The sequence below is a fragment of the Lampetra planeri genome, chromosome 3 (assembly GCF_965212315.1).
Source record: "Lampetra planeri chromosome 3, kcLamPlan1.2.h2, whole genome shotgun sequence".
Lineage (NCBI taxonomy): Eukaryota > Metazoa > Chordata > Hyperoartia > Petromyzontiformes > Petromyzontidae > Lampetra > Lampetra planeri.
The window spans coordinates 17,107,833-17,130,581 of record NC_136109.1 but is presented as its reverse complement, the minus strand read 5'-3'; the positions used below and the strand labels follow the sequence as shown (position 1 = coordinate 17,130,581).

At 42.7% G+C, this 22,749-nt stretch overlaps 1 protein-coding gene across 8 annotated transcripts in view; it reads left to right on the top strand.

Annotated features, from left to right (window-relative positions):
• The first annotated feature begins 827 nt into the window (after nt 1-827).
• The window catches only part of LOC144739124 (tropomyosin alpha-3 chain-like), a 58,964-nt gene continuing 37,042 nt past the window's right edge, over nt 828-22,749 (top strand). For 7 of the 8 annotated variants that reach the window (XM_078622113.1, XM_078622131.1, XM_078622125.1 and 4 more), the window contains exons 1-2: nt 943-1,359; nt 4,573-4,698. In XM_078622113.1, coding sequence (XP_078478239.1) covers nt 1,246-1,359; nt 4,573-4,698 — 240 coding nt within the window. In that variant the 5' untranslated portion in view covers nt 943-1,245. Of the gene's footprint in view, nt 1,360-4,572; nt 4,699-22,749 lie in introns of all 8 variants that reach the window. The other variant, XM_078622108.1, reaches the window with a different exon arrangement.

The following is a 22,749-nucleotide window of genomic DNA, read 5'->3' as shown; positions in this document are numbered from 1 at the left end:
AAACCACACTGACCAGCATGGTGAAGTATGGTCCAACAACTTCCCCCTCCCCCCATGACTGTCATAGTGTGAGGTGGCCTTCATTCAACAGGGATATCAATTCGTATTTAAGTATGATCAAAATGAAAATGTTGACCATATAAAGGCATCGGTGCCACAAAAGCTTGCACCGCAAGTAGTTCCAAAGGGTGAAATATCCAGTCTTCGTAGGTCTGTGCTTCATACAAGGATCGCCCCACTGTCAACCATATGATTGTCACCAGATAATGCTCAATATTGACCCATGGAGAGCTGATAGGTGGACTTAAATATCACCGACGTGGGTGAGGTCATTGCATTACCATCACAACTGTTTAGGTGCAACAGGTAATATCGAATGACTCATATAAATCTCGACTCCAAAGATAAAAAAAAATCTATCCTAAATTATTCGATGGTTAAAAATAAAAGTAACCACCCACACTCGTGGAGTGGTGGGATAACTATACATGGATAATGGATCGCCAAATGTTAATTTTTAATTGGGTGCAGTGTCATTTCAAAAGTATTCCTTGTCAGCTAACTATGCTGCAGCTGCTGTCAATGGAGCAGAGGGTATCCTGTGATGGAATTGCTGGCTGCTGGTAGCAAAAATTGGCAGCAGAACTAAAAAAAGCTGGTACATCGGAATATGATGAACCGAGGCATCCCCCTTCCATTGCCACCAGAACTTCCCCAATCCCACAGTGACCCTCACCATGCCCGCCATAGCTTCATCATCGCAATACCTGCCACTGAACAGAGAGTGCGGGCACACACACACATTCCGTGCGGTGCTCACTTAAAAAAAACATCACCACTTCCAACCTAAAGCGAGACGGAGGGGTAGGGGCGAGAGAGAGCGAGGCGGGTTTGGAGTTTTGTCGGCTACCGAGGGGGCTGGGCTGGCTCGCGGCTGCTTGCGGGAGTGGTGCCCGGTGGGAGGAGGAAAGGGAGGAACCTTGCTCTCTCTCGACAGTCTCTCCACCCGTGCCCCTCTTCCTCCATCTCCTCCCTCTGCTGTCCTCCACCCTCGCCCCCTGAGCTTTTGTTCAGCTGCACTTGACCGAACACGCTCACTCTGCTCGGCAGTCTCGCCACACTCCCCCCTCCCCCAGTTGTCCAACAAACCAGAGAGCCAACTCTGATCTCTCTCTCTCTCATCTCGTCTCTCGTCTCGCTCACTCTTTCTCACGCGCGCAAGCAGGACAACACCAAGCAGCGACCATGGAGGCCATCAAGAAGAAGATGCAGATGCTGAAGCTGGATAAGGAGAGTGCCATCGAGAGAGCCGAGCAGGCTGAGGCAGACAAGAAAGCGGCGGAGGAGAAAGCTCGCCAGGTGGGTTAGTTGCGATGTACCGTGGGTTCGCGTCCGGCACCCGGTGCTGAAGCGCACACAGAGAGACCCAGCCCATATTGCCACTGCAGCGGCTAGTACCGCAGACTGACGGTGCATTTTCATACGGGGGGAGTGGGTGTTCCGTCATTTTCTGACGGGCAGGGAGGGGTCGAGTGCAGAGTTAAGAGGGGGGGGGGCAGTGTTTGTTCTCCGTTAAGAGAATTAGATCCAGCCGGCAATCGCGCCACGCGCGCCTGCGTAATTGTGTGCGCGTGTTCGTGCGCACGTGGCCGGGTGTCACCGCGTCGCGGCGCGGCATCGCGAAGCGGCTCAGCCGAGCCGCGCTGCCAAGGATATATACTGCACTGCAGTGGAGCCGCGTGAACACGTGCGCAGCGACGACGCACCCCGTTGCGTGCGTGTGATCACAAGCGTGTTGATGGAGGAGACTCAACTGCGCAAATCGGGAATTTGGGCGGTTGCTCATCCCAGCGGGCAGCTCTGAGCATCTTGCGGAAATTCCACATTTCCGCCAGTTATCCCTTAAAATACGGGCACGATACACCGTACAAACAGTTTACAGTTATATATTCCTGTAAAAGTACATGGGTAGGTGATATAGAGGTGCATAACCTGCACTGGATTCTTTTTACGCAAATTGCACGGACAGTATTATAAATGGGAGATGCGGTAGTGCGGTGGATATCTCACAGCGCTATGGAGCCAAGTTCGATCCCTGGCCACGGCTAACAATCAAGTGACGAGTAATCATTTGAATCGGCCCGGGGCCGGCCCCTTGCACCACACCTCACCGGTTCCGCACTGACCAGCCAGCAGCACTCCTCCCCCCCCCCCCATAAACAACACGGCATGTGGTGAGGCCTTAATTCAGCCGTCTGGACTGCTAACTAACAAATTAATAAAAAAAAATCAAATAGCAGATGTCACAGAGAGGAAAGTCATTCTCGGGACGTTTCGGCCGACTGGTCGGTAAATGATTTAAGAGAGATCACAGAGAAGGCTCAATTTGCCGGATAGTGAAACGACGCCGTTTAGTGTGCTAGAGATGAAGAGCGGATGAGTTCACGTCCGTCAATTCGACCGTCGCTGTCATCACGAGAGGCGATTGCTAACATCGGCTTGAGACCGAACCCCGTGGCGGGTTACGTTTCAGTCCTGACCGTAAGGGTTTTAAATCTACGTGATGAAATAGCGCAACACGTCGGAAGTTGTGATGCATGGCAATATATGCCTTGTCTGACTACAAAAGTTGACGAGATGTTAAAATATGTATCGGTGTGTTTTACCACAACTAGACCGTGACGAGTTCAAATCCCGGTAAAGGGGGCGATAAAATCAGCACAGCATATCTTTGTTGGAAGTGAGCATTGGTCACAATGTGGACGGACAGGTCCCGTCATAAGAATGTCGAATTTCCACCAAACTTGGCTCAGAGTCGCGAACGAAGATGAGTAGCAAGGCACGTTGACATTGCAGTCGCCTGTTTTCCTGTTGCTTTTCGTCGAAAACAAATTTTTTACAAATTTCAATCCGTTCACCACAGTGTTGTGGTGTGAGTGGACCAGCGGCATGGTTATCGAAGTCGGCAGAGGGAGGCGAACTCATGCGGAAACTCTCACGTTGTGCATGACTGCGCCGAGCAAAGTTTGCCGGGGAGTATGAAGGCTAAAGCAAATAGGAGGGCAATTGAGTCAAAACATGGACCCCCCCCTTCTCCCACTCAGCTCTTCCATCACTTTAGCTACATACAGCTCCTTCATTCGTTACCAGCTACTGCTAAGACTCTTCAATGTCATCAGAAATATCAACAAGCAGTGGAGCTGTGGCACAGCTGTTAGCACACTGCACCCTGGACGTCAGTCTGATTTTGGGCCAGAGTTCACTCGCATCCGTGGCGAGTGGCATCCCAACCGGTCCTGGGTTACCCACCCCCGTTACTAACTCGCACTTGCCAGCGTGGTGAAGTATGTTCAAATGATCGCCATGACCGATATGACGAGGGAAGGCCTTTTTCCAGTCGTGGATTGGAAAAGGGTTGTAATGTAATTGATGGAGAATTAATGTGATGGAAAAGGTAATGAAACGTTTATATTTCTAACTTAAATAACACAGACCACTGATTAATAGTGTTTATGAACTGTGGACACTATTGCTCTTAATGTACTATTTTCGTAAAGGGCATTCAAAAGTCATAGATTTATCTTTGCTCAAATGCGCAGGAGGGTGGAACTCATCTCTCTTGGTGGGCTTGAGCCAGTGGTGGAAGTTCCACATTCTCATGATGAAGGCCAGTCTATTAATACATTTGTGAATGTTCACATTATGATCTTAAAAGTTATAGAGGGATTGGATCATGCCGTAAGAATGTGAAATGTCTACCACTGATTTAGATCCGCTAATGGCAATGAGCGCTGCCCGTCTTGACTTCAGCAAGACGGGGATATTTGGGCAGCGACCTTTGATGTATACAATAAAAAATAGTTTTACTGATAAAATTATGGCAAAGTTGCTGTACACAGTGCAGCAATTTTATCAATACTCTAAATTATTTAAGCCAAGTTAAAGACTATTAGGAAGACTAGTTTATTTTATTACATCTACAATAAATATAGTATGCAATCATACTATCCCATTCAATATACATTCATTTATCTTTCCAACATTTTAAAATACATCTCAAAACACTGATGAAAAAAAAAATATATTTCTTGGAAAGTGCCAAAACATTATTAATGTGTTAATACTATTTGTACTGTCTACTCTTACATTATTCGTGTCTCTATTACTTCCAATGTCTACATTGAAACATTCTTATCACACAATCTGGCCAGGTGGTGCAGTGATTAAGAGCATTGTTCAAATGGAAAGCTTGCAAATTCAGGGCTCGGCTCAGCCTGTTAACTGTCCTGGGTCGATAAATATTAGTACCACTTTGTGGGCCAGTCAAGAGTGACCTTCCTGTGAATAAACTAACCTCCGCCATGGGAATGTGGAATTTCCAGCAACTGGTGCTGGCCTCCTGACGGAAATGAGTGCCCCCCAAAGTGGAAACGCTTTTCAGTTTGGCTTACGCCTTCGAAAGGAACTCCCCTAGCGTTGTTAGTTTTTTGGCATTATGAACAAATGTGTTTTTATTTGACAATGCAAAATTAAGCCAGAGTCATCCCTGTGTTGCCTCACCGTGCCTCGCAGATGGAGGATGAGTTGCTGGGTCTGCACAAGAAACTCAAAGGTACAGAGGATGAGCTGGACAAGTACTCAGAGGCGCTCAAGGATGCCCAGGAGAAGCTGGAAGTGGCCGAGAAGAAGGCTGCAGATGTAAGCAACAAGATCGCGATATTGCAAGCAATGCAGCCACAATTGTACTGCACACACACACACACGTGCGCGAAATAACCACTGCCACACAGAGCACGACGTGACGATCGTACACACCTCACCGCCACAGCCACGCCCAGTCACGACCACAATGCCCACAATGCCACCACACACAACACTACCGCAAACAAGAACTGAAATCAGAAAAACAAGAGGGGTGCTTAGGGTGGGCCCTCTACCACCAAATGTCCCTTTGGCCCATCCAAAGAGGCATTCCTCAGCTTTTTGTCACTATTTTGGTGGCCCACACAAAAGTTCGACTGGCCTCCCATCTGAGAGGAACTGGATCTGGGCCTGATCTTGACTCTGGTACTTGGCACTTTTTCACGTAAGCCATTCTTCTCCTTTCATTTGAAGAGCAGGTGGCATTCATATTAATGATCCATTTACCAATCAAAGCCTTGCTGTGCCTCAAGAGTCATTCTCAGATGGGTCTTCCTTTGGAGTGTTTGGTTAATTGCTTATATGAGTATTTTCATTTGTAAAAAAATACCATAAGGACACACGATTGTAAACCATTGAAATGCCACTTACACAGATTAAAAACATGGATGGGAATGGGCTCTCAACTGACGTAGTAAAATATCTCAAATCAGTTTGAATTGTCATCTCATGCATATTATATTGTATTCTATTGTGTTTAACTCGTAGAAATAAATGGCATCGCTTCACTGTTGGATGCAAAGATTGCCAGAGCCAAGTCACCTACCCAATCACTCATTGTCTAACGAACAACGGTGCCATTGCACTGGCCTGCCCATGTAACGAGATCAGTTGCAACGATACTTGTAGTTGCTATGCGATTCTGGGGATAGGGCCGAATCTCATGAATGGCACATTCATACGCGAAGCCACATTCAGATATTCAGGCCAAGGGGAGAAAAAAAACACTTCTGGGGCTTAGGCACTGCATTCAGTCCATCCTTCTCACATCTACCATTAGTCATATACATAGGTATATATGTAACACTGCACACTGGGCAAGTGTGACACGGTTGCAATGGCCATATTATAGATGGCAGTCACTGTATATATTTAATGCGCATGCTTGCACCAGTCGCACCTAAATGACGGCAAATCTAAAACATCGGAACGAATGATAACACCGCATGAAACACATTTTTGCTCATATTTCGCTTGCTGGAAAGCCGTGGTATTTTTTTTTCGAGGAATGGCCCTCGATTCGCGTCAAATTCAACGCGCTGAGCTTGAAAACGAATGAGATGGAAACGCTGGGCTGTGGATCGCCCTGGGGTCCCCCGAGGCCTGAAGTTCGTCACCCAGGTCCATTCACAGTCAGACACCATGCACAGGTCCTTGAACAACATCAGCCGCAATGCCATCAACGCTGTACGAGGAAGATTCACTGGACCTTTTAAAAAATCTCGTAAACGTCACTCGTTCACCGACACCGGCTCACTTAAACAACTTCAGCAGGAGACGAGGAAGCTATTTCACGCGCACTTCATCTTGGTTGTAAAAGACAGCTGCTTTGATGCCCAGCAGCCACCCACAAGGGCAATGTTGGCAACAACTTACATGCGTGGCCCGTAGTGCGAAGAAGATCATGCGTCTGTAACACCACCCGCTGTTTCCGTGGATGGAAAGCCACGGCCGACCGTGCCGTCGTGACACCAACGTGTCTATCTAGCTCACTATATTTGTCTAATCGCGTAAAAGCCAACGAACGCACTGCATGCCTGCATACAAAAACACCCAGTCACCTGGTGTCAAAACTTTTCCTGGCTCTCCCCTTGCTCAACTCAGACTTGATGAGCCAACTCACCTTTAGGTGAGAACTTGATGTGTAATCATTGGCACTGTGATTTCCTTAATAGATGCTTATATCAAGGACAAAGATCCCTAGTATGGCCTTTAATGGACTGTTGGGGCAAGTGCTGTTCGCGAGCACCCATGAAGATTGAGACGGTACCTGAGGAGGTAGGTGGCCAGTACCACGCCCGACCGCCTTTGTCTCCCTCGTGGCGATATTTACACTCCATACTAGGTATTCATTCGAGGCTGAGTCGACTTAGGGGAGGCCCAGGTCCGGTTCAGAAATTCGTCACCGGTGTTGGCTGTGAACGGGAATCGAACCCTGGTGGCCGGGTTCGTAGTGTAGCGCACTCACCACTACACTACCGCTCCCCACAGTTTAAAAGTACACATACGTACACACACTTGCATTAGGGCTAGCACAAGTAAGCCTCTTATGGAAAGTGAAGGCAAGTCATGTCAGTGCCCATTGAGTAATGGCTCTTTGTTGAGATAATGTGCTTAAAATAGTTCCTAAATGATAGCTTGTAGGAAAAATAAAAATAAAGTTGTGTTCATGCGTAACGTGCCAAATGATGTCAAAGTCGCCACCCTGCTGTGATGTTGCAGGCATTCTCCCGCTGTCCCGGCGTATGGGTGAATCATATGAATACAATTTTGATTAGCACATAGCATCGAAATATAGAGTCCTCTCTAGATGCCGTACAGATGTGACGGGATTTCAAACATCAGCAGGGTGTGGTAAGGAATAACTTGATCAATCGGCTCCATGTGAATTCTAACCAAAAGCTAGAGGTCAATGAATGCATCGAGCCAATGATTTAATTACTGCAGCTGCCTGGTTACTTTTTCCTGCTAATTATTAAAGTGCACTGCCTGGCATACAGTGAATGTCGTGTTAACGTGTTGAACTTCTTTCGCACAGTATATAGCTAGCCATGCTATTCGGGGGTACGGGGGAAGGACAAAAAACTTAACACAAAAATTAGTTAGAAGTACAAAGCTCCAGTGGTTTCCCAATATCAGAAGAGCATTCCAGACGGCCACAGAAGCAAATCTTAAAGCGTGCGATGCAGTGACTTTCTTTGTTCGATGGTTAGCCAAAAGCAACTGCGAGGATGATATTGGAATAATCACAAGAGTCTGCTGTTTTTGTGTTGATATCAGAGCCTACGTTTGATATATAATCTTAATAATTACTAAATATAGTGGGAGGGAATTATCCAATGTGATACTAGTCATCAAGTCTCTCTGGCATGAAAAATCATGACTGGGTTGGTTCTTATCTGATTAATTAGATGATGATACTTTATAAGATATCAAATCTAGAAATTGAAGGGGGTGGCGGGGGGGATGTAGCAAAATTCATATTCAATAGCCTCATGAATCTGAATGTAAAAAAACAACATAGACATGCATGCAGTAGGAGCTGCACAACAGAGGGCGTGACCAACAGTAGTGCCGCTCTTGATAGGAAGTTGAAAGAACAGACAATACGATTTGTTTGAAACGGAGTGAGCAGGAGATAGAGATATTATTTTAGCAGGCATGATGCAAAAGAACATAGCGAACTGTGTTTATTTTACCAGGAAAGGCCAACTGAGCTATGTAGCTTTTTTTCAGAATCGACCTGGCCATAAATGATAGCTCAACGAAGTGGCTGATCACGTGGAAATGTATAGCAGCCAAATATTCCAAACGCATGTTTCTACAAATGTGGAGGGGTAAACCGCAGGACGCAAAGAAAAATCCACGCGACCACGGGGGAGAACATGCAAACTCCAAATATACAGCAGGCGTCAGGGTCGGAATCGAAACCCACGACCTCCTGCATACCAGGCGAGGTAGTTAACATCTCGCCACCGTGGGGCCAATGGCATGCTGTGCGCAGATAGTGAACAGATATAGTCAATGGAAGGGCCTTAATAAGGACAGGTGTAAATCGGTCCCCTTTTGTTCGTTTGAGTCGTGATATAAATAAACGTATGAATGCGTCCCTGTGTGTGTCGTGAGGGCGTGCTTTCCGCGTGCATGTGTTTTACACACTGCTCGCCACCGCGCTCCCGGATAATTCACATGCTTGTTCAGCAGGCAGCACTTTGCAGCCAAGGTCACTGCTTCGGGCACAGCGTAACAGGGCAGGAATAACACCACGAACAGTGCAGTCACAGATTGCCCTGTGTATGGATGGACCCAATCGTACGAATGTAGAATGGACAACATCGTTTTATCCTCCTTTTGGCTCGAGACGCGCACGTTCCGCCGTATCGTTCTCCGATGTGTCGTCGGGATGTGCGGCGCGTTGTGTTCGTCGCGTTTGGCTGAAGAGTTTCGCTACAAGTGCTGGGGGATTCTTCAGCAAGTGAGAGCGATACAGCTCCACCGCAGAAACAAAGACAAACGTCCCCCGTATAGCCCTAACAGACTGTTGGGGGCAAGTGCTGTTAGCGAGCACCTATGAAAGGTCGGCACGGCACACGAGGGGGTGGGTGCCTAGCACCATGCCCAGCTGCCTTTGTCTCCCCAGTGGCGATTTCTACACACCGCCCCAGGTGCACATTTGAGACTGAGTCGACCTAGGGGAGGCCCAGAAACCGGTTCAGATAATCGTCACTGGTGTTGGCCGTGAGCGGGAATGGAACCCGGGTCGCTGAGTTCTTAGCACTGCGCACTAACTGCTACACCACCGCAGTGAATGCATACGGTACATAAAAATCATACACATTCTGTGCATGTCTATTATTTACTGTCATATTTATACAACACGTTCCACAACAATTACATATGTACCACAAACCCAGACAACACAATTTTCATACATTGAGTTAAACACTGATTACATGAATTACTATGAAGCAAATTAGCATGTAAAGAAATACAATAATAAATGATATAAAATATATAAAAGGAGCCAATCTGTTAAGATTTAAGACTAAAAAAAATTGCTGAAGATTTGGCCATAAATCTTTACAGATAAATATGTTTTCATCGTTCTTTTGAATGCTGGCAAAGGAACTCTCTTCTCAGTTCCGAGGGAAGAGCATATCACGATCATGGATCTACAAAATGGGAGCATTTTCCTGATATGAAGTTAATTTGTTACATATTGTCGCATTTATAAGCATGCTACAGTCCATTAATATTAAGCACTGCATATAAGTTTGTTCATATGTCAACCATTTTCAAACTTGTCAACGTGTTAGTACACCGCGTCATGAAGTGAGACGTTACAATTCAGTCAATCTCGCTGGTCCTCTCTGTTCTAAATAAAAGCCATTGCCTGGTGGATTAAACTAATATTATTTTAACAGGGGAATAATGAGGACAAAGCTGGTGGAGTATCTTGGCGCATGCTTGTACACCACATCTAACGCAGGCTCCTTGGTTGTGTATTTATTTATGCTACAATCGAAGGCGTAATACCTTATTTATCTGTCTAAGTAGAGTTACTAATCACGAATTAAAGTAGAAGAGGTATGATATTTTACAGTGCATTAGTGTCTTCTTGCATCAAATTAATAGAGGGATACGGTATAACAAAACTCTCATTATGCTTGCACAAAAGTTGATAAATGGTCATTTTTTGGCGTGAAAATCACCAAACCGGTGTGCAAACAGGGCCACGGGCCACACGTGACGGTTCTCACGAGGCTTCACGGGAACGCGCTCTCCTCCGGCTGATGCGTGTCATTAATTAGATGGTTGCGAGACTCCCCCCATAGACTTCACAGACGAGTAACAGAGGCCCCACGGCCCCATGCGTACGCCCAGTGCCCAGTTTATTATGCACGCTACAGTCATGGGTGACCTCCGAACCGCATCGCAGAGATGCATTAAAAACGAATTCTTTGCGTTTGAATAGTTTTGTTTTTATGCAAAAAAGACACGTATTATAATATTCATATGTTTTATAATTATTACTTGTTACCGTGTATGAGGAGTAGTGCCACTCTGGGAGAGGTCGACGGAGGCAGGGCAATGGAAAGACTGACCTCTGCCATAGGAATGTCACATTTCCAACCCTGGCTGAGGGTCAACAACGGAGGGCAGCACTGCTAATGGCAGCTATTAATGTACCAACAAAAAAAACATTCTCTCAAGATCTCAGGCTTTCAAAGTCACGTAGTAAATTTAAAAATTCTGTCTCCAACGCAGTCACTAACTGTTGTCCTCTTTCTCCTCCTTCTTCTGCTTTGAGGCCTGGAATGTTAACTTTAAACAAATCTTTCATGTCTTACCACCATTTCATGAAATTGGTGGTGAAGTATTTTCATCCTGATGTTTCATGAAGAGATGGTATTTAGAGTTGACAAGTCAAGTAGATTATGTAAACATACAATCCAGCAACAGGTGCCACATTTTTATTTAAGCGTGGAATTTAAATGTTATACATTCCATGATACGATTGTAAAACACTATGCCAAGCTATCAGTTAGAACACATTATTCCTAAGCAGGTGATAGATCATTACAACATATTTTGTCATATGCAGGTCAGTTCTAATTGATGCTTTTTCATAGTTTAGCCCATAATGATCTGCCCAGGTTAGATAAGCTATGGTTAGAGTCTTCGGATCTCACAGTCAGAAAGCTATACGTTCGAATCCCAGTTCGAGGTTCAATATGCTCATAATCCTTCCAGCTATGATAAACTGAGTACCACTTTGTGGAAACTCAATAATGCTTGTCCGGTGGACACGACACTTTCCTCTGCCAAAGAATGATGAATGTCCACCACTGGCTGAGGACAGTGAACATGAGATGAGCACCACCACATTATCGTTTGAGCGTGCGTACCTATATATAAAGTGAGAGAGAGTGGTATGGAGGCAGTACTTAATTTGGAAATTCACAATGCTAGGGATTAGAACCGGAGTCTGCAGAATGCATACCTCAGCGTATTTTTATACTGTACGGGCGCAGCTGGATACCTCCCCAATGGCAAAATAAGAAAAAAACATTTTAGGAGCAATAACGTTTACGGTGAGAATAGTGGGGTGTGGGTCGAGGCTTGGAATTTGTCCACATTCGCACATGCAGCCGCACACATTACACCAACTCTTGCAGTCTGGGCTCTCTCCTAACATTACCAGAATGACATCTGTAGGAGCACAGGTGGATTAATCAACAGCAGCTGAACCTCGCAGCGTGTAGCAGTATCAAAAGGCATTGTTGACCAGGTGTGGTAGCAATTCACAGGTGTGAAAGCAATACGTTTGAAACAACACACGAAGACGTATAAAAGGCACCCATCAATTTTGGAATCATGCAACAACCATCAGTAGTTACTGAAGAAGTGCATCGTGGTCCTCTCCTGTCTAACATCATCAAAATACATTTGAGAAAATGTGCCCGACCGACAAGTAGCAGTGATACAGATAACTGTAGACCAATCTAGATTTGAAGCTTTCGTGACTGCAGGAATCCATACTCTTTGGTTCTTTCGGTAAAGTCACGTAAGTAGAAAAAGTAATAGATCACGACGTTTTGATCGCAACACAAGCAACCGTCAGCAGTCCTCCTGCTGTGTTTATTTCACACCTGACGACGATTGCTTGTGTTGCGATCGAAACGTCGTGATCTATTATTTTCTTCTACCTACGTGACTTTACCAAAAGAATTGTAGACCAGATTCACCCTTATTGTGACTCGTGAGTTCAGTATAATCACAGATGCTCACTGTTAAAAGTCCGTCTCTGGGAACTAAACATTTTGAGTCCCCACCTTCACACTTAGCTTGGCTAATGCCAACATATAGTCAAACCTGTCGATGATGAGAAAGTCCCATCATTACAGAAAATATATATGTGGATGCTGATCTAAGACAAGGGGACCACAATGCACTCATTCCGTAACTCCTGATGGTTTTTTTACAAAATGCACAAAAAGCTGAGTGCTTTTTACACATTTTCTGCGTGTTGTTTGAAACTTGGTTTACCGCACCTGCAGTATTTGTCTGTTATGATGGAGTTGTCTTGTAATGTTATAGGTTCGATTGTGTTACTAATGCAGGCTGACAGTCAAGAGAGTAGGAGGTAAATAGAGTTGTGGTATTGTGCAGCGAGTTGATGGTGCCGAATCCGCGTGGGACAGCCAGGAAGTGAGGTGTCTGTGGCAGGCAGTACAGCAGGTAGGTTTATTACTGCAATTGGTAAAAATGCCATTTCAGATCCCAGTTGAGGTTTGACTGAATGTCACCTTTAGTAGGATGATGTAGCTCGTACTGCTCCGTGAGAAGTCATCAGATGTAGTCGCACGGGGTGATTAGCCCACAAGAAAGCTGGAAAGTGTACATCGAGTTACGATGTTATTTATGCATTCAATGGTGACTAGTCTCAGACCATCAACCCCTTACACTTGAAATCCTGCTTATATTCAGGATGGCTGCCTAGATGTGACCCAGGATCTGAACAGTGCAAGTTGACCAATCTGACATGGTATCACAACAATTGGGAAAATATTATAAGTATTCTGTATTGCCTCTTTACCTTGGTCAAATAGTTACATTAAGTATATAATAGCAAAACATGTTTTGTTTTCTGAACTTAATGATGATTACACCCTTTAACCGCTACATAGCTTCTCGTAATTTGTGTGTCTACCAAGGAAGTTATCAGAGGTAACATATCACCATAGCCATCATTCTCTCTTCACTGCTGCTCGTAATCTTCTCTGGCTGTATGGCCCTGCCTGTAACTGCTTGCAACTCACATGCTCCTGCTAGTGTAGCCATTTCATCTCGTTAACGATTGTTAAATATCACGTTTATTAGTTGTGCAACGTTACTTAAAGACCCCGTCCTCGTTCTCTGCGATATTGATGTTATTGTAGCTGCTGTGCTCAAGCATCACGGATAATCTTTTTTTTAATATAGCCAGATAACTGGCTAAACGGAAAATCTGTGTAGCAAATCGAATCAACTCAAACTCTATGGTGGAGCCCTCCATCTGCCATTCTGCCTTGAGTTGGCTCATCCCGCCAAAGCCACACTGCGAGATTCCTCCAAAATCGCGGTTGCGCGACTGTTATCCTTTAAGTAGCTTTAAATCATGCAAATCATTAACCAACCATAATTCCAAAAACTGCACCAATACACAGGGGATTAATGAGCTGGGTAGTGTTTTGCTTAACAATTGTGAATCGTAACGCACTTGCCAGCATGACGAACGGCCTTCCATGTATGGTAAAGTATGTAAGCCACGGATGATGAAGAGGGCTCGTGGCACACACCAGCGCTGCTATTAATTGTATCGTGGCCTCCGATAGCCCGTGGAGCTGGCGTGTAATGCGCTGTCAAGGATGTGACCTCGACGGGCGTCCAACCCCCACAAGGGGTTTGGGGGAGTGGGTGGGGGGGTTAGAAGGGCCACCACAGCCTGGTGTATGAGGACCAGAGGTCGCAAACGGGGTTTGATTCCTTACCCGTACACGTACCCGGCCGCACCAGGGTCGCAAACGGGTACCCGTACCCGGTCGGGTACGGGTATCGGGTAGGGTACGGGTATCGGGTACCCGGTTGCGACCTCTGATGAGGCCCCTGAAAGTGGCGTGGCCCTATAGGCAATGGGGATTGGGGCAGGTTTTTACGTGCCGCTTTATGTCCACTGAACAGACGACTCTCTGAAAAATATGTGTATATATAAAGTTGAAAAATAATGGTGGAAATGTTGACTAAGATTCAGTTTTTAAATGTTCACCTATAACCTCGTGCGCATTAACTTCACTGAAGGTTAGCTCGCCAATAAGTTAGCTCACCGATAACTTGGTGCAAATGTAGCAACAAAGCGTTGGTTGATCTGCATTGGAAATCTTTAGCCCGCGATGTGAATGCACTGGTTCTATGGCAGGAACCAGTCTATCCATGTCATACCCACTGTTGATATCACATCAAGTGATGGTTATCAGTTGAGTCTCAATTGTTGGATCCAAGCAGGATGACTGGGTTAAGTTGACCATGGCCAGGATCTTAACTTGTATTATTATTACTACTATGCTTGTTTTCCCAGGAAATCCTCGCAGTCTCATGATAATGAGGGTCCTGACAAATTTTCGCGGGTGACAATAGTTGCTATGTACAATCCCCAGTTCAGTAATTACGGGTACATGACAAACGAGCCCCATCCCAGCCTATAGTGCTTGTTTAGGCACACTACATTAATTTTGCCGAGCTACCAAGGTGTTCAACTTTAAATGATCTAGTGTCACAAAAGTGACTCCGGCTACGTCAGACAGCCGTAACACAGCGGCGACGCTCCACACTACCGTGACGAAAGAGTCAAACTTTGCCAAATCTGGGTATTGCTACAGCTGTTCCCAATGGTGTAGAGCTATTCTTATGGTTCTGTTCATACGACTTAGACACTCTGACGGCAAGGACAATAGAGCAATTTCATATCTCGTATAGAATATAGTAATTGAAGCATTCAAAATTGGAAATGTATGACCCTTTTTTTTCATTTGTAAAGGGAAATCACATGGTGAATAAAGCAATACAAACTACCTGGGCTCATTATCACACTGTGCAGGTTCATGCCAACTAGGCAATGCGATAGGTTTTAGTTCTGAACATTTTGTACTTGAAAAAATAATATTCATATGAAATACTCTTTGGGTCTTTCGGTAAAGTCACGTAGCTAGAAAAATAACAATAAAAATCACGACGTTTCGATCGCAACACAAGCAATCGTTTTCAGGTGAAAAAATACAGCAGGCGAACTGCTGAGGCAGTGACTTTACCGAAAGACCCAAAGAGTATGAATTCCTGCAGTCACGAAAGCTTTTAAGTCAAGATTTATTCACATGAAAGTTAAAACATTGTATACTTTAAGCTGTCCAAGTGGTAATACGAGATTATAGGGAGATATCGCTAGAGGGCAGCATCATTTAATTTTCTTGTTGAGACATTTTTGTTGATGTTTCTGTTGCAATGAGAAAGGGGCCAAGTTTGTTTAACATAGCCATTTATACTTCTTTACAGCCTTTGACATTTCATATAACTTGGCTCTTATTTCAGATTTCACATCTTTTATAGGCTTTTCTAAATTGGCTATGTTTGTACATTCCTCGTGCTTTTCTCATACATACATCGATACATCACCCAGATTTTAAATAATTTTCCGTGGCAGAGTGCTTGGCACAAAATAGGAAATGTTACGAGTTAAAAAACTCAGTCGGAGGTCCTCTCAGCCCATAATCCCACTGATGTCAGTACAAGAGGTACTATTTGTAAGAAGTCAAAAGTGATTGTCCTCTAGAGGGAGCGATATTCACGACAGGATTGTGGAATTGCCATCACTGGATCAGAACTCCTTATACTCATTTGAGTGGAGGCAAGGCATTGGTGTGACTTGTCCCATTGTTAGTTTCATACGGGATTGTTGATGGTCTCTTAGTTTGGTATTGGGAACTGTGTGATTTAGCCTCGGCAGCATGAGCCCTGGCGTCAGCAATTCTTGGTAGATCAACCTTGGATCGGTCAGATGTGTATGTTTATTAGAGGTCAAGGTGATGTTGGGTCTCAATTTTATACCACTTTTCAAAATGTTATAGTGTACACATTTTGTCAACACTACCTTTTAGTCACACCAGCACACTCCAATAGATACTCCACTCCAATAGAGTATACAGTCCTCCAACGTATGGAATTTGATACACATGTCCATAAATTCCGAGGAACTTTTTTTTTTATAAAGTCTCTTTTATTTCCAAAATTCTATGAAATTGTTTTATACTTCCACGAAACGGTATAGAATGTATTTGTTACAATCATACTATTGTAATATATATCCTGAACAATCATAAATGGGTTAATTGACCATAATTAAATATCAAATATGAATTGAAATGTCATATTCGCGGATGTACCCAAAGACAGGAATGCAGTTGTGCACACAATATGGGCTCTATATGCGGATGCACAGTGCGCGCTCTGACGTGGATTGATGGTAAGTGGCCGCAGTGTTTCAGTGGAACGCGAGGAATGGCAAACACGGTGTCTGCAGGGGCTGTCGCAGAGCACGGAGTGGGTCTGTCTAAGTATAGTCGGCACGCCGCTTGTGTGGGCCTTGGTCGTTAATCCGTTATGCCAATGGACAGGGTATCATGTTCCTGACGATAACCATACACCAAATTATTCCGTACACATTTACACAGTGCATACTAACAAGTGACAGTTACTAAATCACGCAAGACACGCAGTATTTAAAATAAAACAATTACGTAGCGTCAGAAGCTATTATAAAATAAATCCCTAATTGTGTATGATGATAAGCGATTGTGTTACCTAAAGGTGAGAAATGGATTGCCAATACACGATATGAATATATAATTGTACTAAGTAATTGATGCAATGTAGGTAATTACAACTATAAAAAATTTTCATGTGCACATTGCGTCCACATTTTTTTTTTATAAGTGCGTGTACTGAATGACAAGTTATATTCGGTAAAAATATAGTTAGGTCTATGCATTCCAAACATTATGTCCTGTGTATACATGATATGTTTTATAAAAGCTAAAAAAGACCACACCTACAATGTAACTGGTATTGGCCAAACATCCGAGTGCTAAAAGTTACATGCAAAGTACACAATTTGGATTTCACATAGCAACATCGTTAAGCTATCATTTGTGATCAGGTCGCTTTTGGAAAATAACCTAATACCTGGTAAGAAAAAATATATAATTTAGTTTTATTTGCATATATTTGTAAGTGATTTCTTTACATTTCGTATACTTTGCACTGCTATCGTGATTTTGTACTGTTGTTGTAACGTTTTGACATGCCTGCCCCTCCTGGACATCTGTCCAAAACAGCTTTATAGCTCTTCAGATTTCTCCAGTATAAATAAATATTCTGATAAACAAAAACCATTCTACACAACAAAGACTAATTTCCTGGCAGCGATTTAAGCCGCATCATCTCTACATAACAAAAAGGCTCAGTCCCTTTTACACGCACCTTTACATCATCCGCACCAAGTTTACACAACAAAGGCTCGTTCCTAACAGCGTGCTTCAGCCGCACCGAACCTCACACAAATAATATTCAGGGCCTACCTTGGCTCCTCCCACCCTCAACCAGTATATATAAAAATACGCTTTTCTTGGAATTTCTCTCACTTGATACAGCAATCGTGCTGTGACTGTTCCACCTGAAGACGGAAGCTTGTGTTGCCTCCGAAACGTCGTGATTTTTATTTTTTATTTAACTTTTATTAATTTAAATTTTTACCTACGTGACTTTACCGAAAAAACCCAAGAATATGAATCCTTGCAGTCACGAAAGCTTCAAATCTAGAAAAAAAACTGATTCAGAACATCAGCTGTGACATGGCCCAGCGGTGACGCATCCACCACTTATTGCATTCGGTTCACCGTTCTGATCCAGCAGCTACCTTGGTTTATTACTGTGGGTGTTTTTTTTACATTATAAACATGTGCCCCGTCTGCTTCACAGTCGACATTAAAAATCCTGTGAAAGTAATTTGCAAGAGTATGTTATTGTGTGCCCAGCGTCATTGTCTAAATTTGAAAAATTACCCACAATTGACCCAATTTGAATGTGCATAGCAATTATTGCCCCCTGCTACCAAAAACTTGGTAGGACCCTCCTGAAAACAGGATAATGAGACTCCTGGGAAAACAAACGGAATGATACCATTGAAACTAATTATTAGTGTTACTTTTTGGCAGTGGTGCACAAGCAAAAAAAAACTCCACACATAGAGAGAAAGATTAAGTGGATAAGAGTTGGAGACTGCACTTTTAACCACGAGGTCTGATGAGAATGACATTTTAAAAATGTTTTCTGATGACCAGTTTTTAAATTAGCACATGGATAGTTACCTAATAGTAGATCTATTGAGTAACAGATGACCCTTAAAATGATATAATAATAAAAATACTCAATAAACTAATTTGTATTAAAGTTGAAATTATAAAATGGTACTAGCAAAATGCATTGTCAGATGATTTGTTCTTGTAAGTACAAGGCACAATCCACTTCGCAATGCATTCCTGGGTCAAATTACCATTTCAGCAAAAGGAATTTAACTGCTTTACATTCATGAGGTGGAAAAATCGTAGAAATAAAACGTGAGGTATACATACATGAAACTCAAATAAATTAAATGAAACTAAACAAGCATAAGGCTTGTCGAGCATTAAATAATATGTTTAAAGAGGGGTGTTCATTTTGTCATGCCCACTGAACGGCATTCAATTTATATATCAGGTGGCCTTCTTTCTGGTCTCATTCCCATCATAGATCATGACAAGGCCACGCACTGACATGCCACTCATGTGCTATGAAGAAGTCTCATTGGCTAAAATGTCACCTATTTAATGTTTTCCTTTTAAAGCAAGTGTCATTGAAAATAACATCACCCCCTACCACAAAAAACTTGGCAGGATCTTCCTTAAAAACGGTCTTGAAACACAGTGAAGTTTTCATTTGTTAACAATCATAATAATAATGTAATTTTAAGCCGACATTCCTATGCTGGACGCTAGTCTGTCCACAGGGCAACCACTGATGACTTCCCACCAACTAGAGATCATTTCACCAGCACTGCGGGGGATGATGAGTGGAGCCACCTCTAATCTGGGTTTTAATGGCACATTGCGGTTATGTGACCACCATCCTGCCAACTGTAGTATCCTACTTTTGGCAATACAGTCTTGAGAAGTAGCATAACCAAGAAGCCCGAATGCTAATTCTACTGACTGCCTGTGTGTGGGAAAAGTATTAATTTTCTTACCAACACTTTTGCCAACAGAAGTGGAGCGTGAGTCCAGTTAAAAGTCAAAATGTCTGACTGCTTAAATACTGTACCATGTGGTGGGGCTCATCTCAATTGGTGGGCCTTAGTGCTATAAATTCCACATTTTTATGGTGGGGATCAGTCTGTCCATATAAAAGCAAATTACACTACTATACTTGGAAGTTAATGAGATTACAACATCAAACATTGATCTAGGAAACTAATTTCTTTAGAAATGCTTTTTGTGTTTAGTTTGTTGTCCTTCGCCCACACCTCCGATTACCACGGTTGGCTACTTACGGTGTGAAAGAAGTTCAAAAACGTACGTACATAGAAATACACTGGAATCCTTTCAATTATATCGTGCAAAGTCAAAAGGTGGATTAATGTATTGATGGGAACGTGCTTCGAGCCACCAGGAGGTGGCAGCCTCTGGTCAAATGACGCAGTTCCTTTTTGGGACGGGGGTCCAGTTTTGTAACTCGAGCCCTGGGTCTCCTATGAGTTTCCGATGAAATTAGTGTATTGTGATAAGGCTCAATTCGAATTGCACGTGTAAGAATATGATGTTTTCAATGTCTGATCATTATATGCGTAGATATGCTAATGCATCATTACTCTTAAACTGATGGAGCCAACACAATTATAGAAGTTAGTTCGGGTCAGAAAAAAGATAAACAAAACGAGTTGCTAAAAATGAGAAAAAGGAGAATTGATTATTGAATTGAGTCGTGGCCTCAAATTGTCACAATTGATTAAATCGCAGGGGGAATGGGGAAGGTGAATCATTATACCCCAACGAATTAGAAGTGTGATGCCTTATTTAGCACTAACATTGATTAGTGAGCTCACAATATATGCATAAACTTGCAGGTGTAAAATATTTTTTCCATTTTCATATCCTATATGTAATGGTTAAATGTCACTCCTATGGCCAGAGGCTGCATCATTCAACGCTATATTAATATGAATTTAATTAAGATCCTGAATCATGACAAATCGTCAACTTACCAGGGGGTGACATTCTTCCATCCCAAGTAGAAATGACTCTTCTCACGCTCATAAAAAATTGTTATCTTTCTTTTGCATTCGTTAAATTGATATGCTAATAAAAATACATTTCCTTGCAACATCAAGATGTAAATTTTATCCTGGTATTAAGTGGCATATATGTAAACTTATTTAATATTATTATAATTTATTTTGCAAACATGTTTTACTTGAATAAACAGCAGTTACAAATGCAAATACATTTTTTATTGGAAAACCAGTGACATCGTCCAAAGGGAAGACTTGAAGCTGTGAAGAATTTCATGACTGAATTGAATATTAACATACATTAACATACATGTATATTTCAGTTAAATTTAGTCATGAAATTTAGTCATGAAATTGTTTAAGCCACCGGAAAGGAACTTAATTGGTCAGAACTTTATTGGCACGTTTCAATACATTGATATGTACCAATAATATATTTATACTCTTTGGTTCTTTCGGTAAAGTCACGTCGGTAGAAATAGCAATAGTCCGACTAGGTCAGCAGTCCTCCAGCTGTAGTAGTTTCACACCTGATGACGGTTGCTTGTGTTGCGATCGAAACGTCGTGATCTATTATTTTTTTTACCTACATGACTTTACCGAAATAACCAAACAGTATGGATTCCTGCAGTCACGAAATCTTCAAATCAATAATATATTTGTAAACGTGACAATCTTGTTGGGTATTTCAGAATTTTGGCATGAAACTACTATGTGGTCAAACCCCAAATTAAATATAGATCATACCTCAATGTGTTCCCATTACAAAGACGTAAATCTTCATGTATTGCACCACAATGGTCATTATATGGCTGAACAGCAGAGCTACCTGCCATGGTTAACTTGGTCCATCTCCCCTCCTGGCTCAATAAAATTGGTGTACTACTCCAGAACTTTGTCGCCAGTCAAAGAAATTGTTTTGTGGAAGACCTGCATTTCAATGCACAATGTACACAACCTCGTGGCCACCAAGAAAGATGTGCATCCAAAGCTAAACTAAGGATGGGGACATTTCATTTGTATGCTATACAGGATATTGTATGAAATGTAAGTGCAGTTTCCCCATTTGTCTTTGAAATAATGTGGGATAATACCGCACAAAAATGTCAACGCAAAATAAAGATAATCGTACCCCCGAAGCACAAAATTGTAACAGCATTCAAAGGAATTCTGAATTGTGTTAGCTGTGTCTCCACGGTGTACAGAAACATCACACGCCAGCGAGGTCTGATTCATGTAGTACTGTGCTGTATGGCAGCTACGGCACAACAGCATTGGATTGTGTGTTCTAGAACCAGTTCATGATGTTTGGTGATTTCAGTGGGATTTAGAACAGAAAATCACTCAATATAAATACCATTACAAGCTGTACAGGGGCAAAATGTGGTCTTCATATAACAGGGGTTTGTTAATAAAAAAATAGCACACTATACCAGGACACCACACCATTGAATTGGCCCGTTATTTTCAAGATACACTATACAGTATCTTTGAAATGAAACGGTGTAGAATGTTCAGAATGTACAAGCGGATATTCGCACATTGTATATGCGAGTCTGGGGCAATGTCAGCCAGGAGGCTCTGTAATGAACTCATATATACAGCTGGAAAACGGCAAGGCCCTGGGTAATATGTGCTAACTTGCACCTGCGAAAATAAAGCTCCAATAGACGGAATTCTTTGTTAATTATGCTGCAAGGAGAAAACAATGGAAACTAAGAAACTACAAGATTGGGAAATGAGAGTTAAAAATCAGACGACATTAAATATTAAACGCAAACACAGCTGCATGTTGGAATATTTGATGCTTAAAGTGTTGTATTACTTTTCACAATGATTGAATATCCGATCTGAAATTTCGTTATATGTACTACTCGAATGCAAGTGTTTCGGTAAGCATCCAAAAGGGCACAATTAATTTCAGCTTCACGTTGATTTTCTATTTGCACCTGTATAAATGTAATGTTTTCTTACATATAAAAAAACAAATCCCCGGTTTTTTAGTTATTTCTAGTTTGAGAAATCTTCTTTAATTCAATTTTCCCAAAGTTTGCATTACTTCCACCACATTGTATTAAACACATCTCAAGTTCACCGAGCAATGGCATAAACTGGTGGATTTTGCCAGTTTTCTGCCAACTTCTGGTGGAAACTGTTTTGCTCGGCCTTCCTTGCTCAACACTGCAGATATTTACCCTCGGTGATCTTTCACCTTGCTTAAATGGGACTTTAGTGTTTCTATATTTTACACCAATTTTATCCAGATTGTATCTTCATCAACACATGAAGTACAGTCGTGTATTGTACATTCACATCTCTGAGAGTAGTGCAACCGTACATGTTAGAGAATGACCCAAAGAAGCTGCTGATATCACAGAGCTAACTTCCCAATATCCCATCAAGTGACCTCTGAT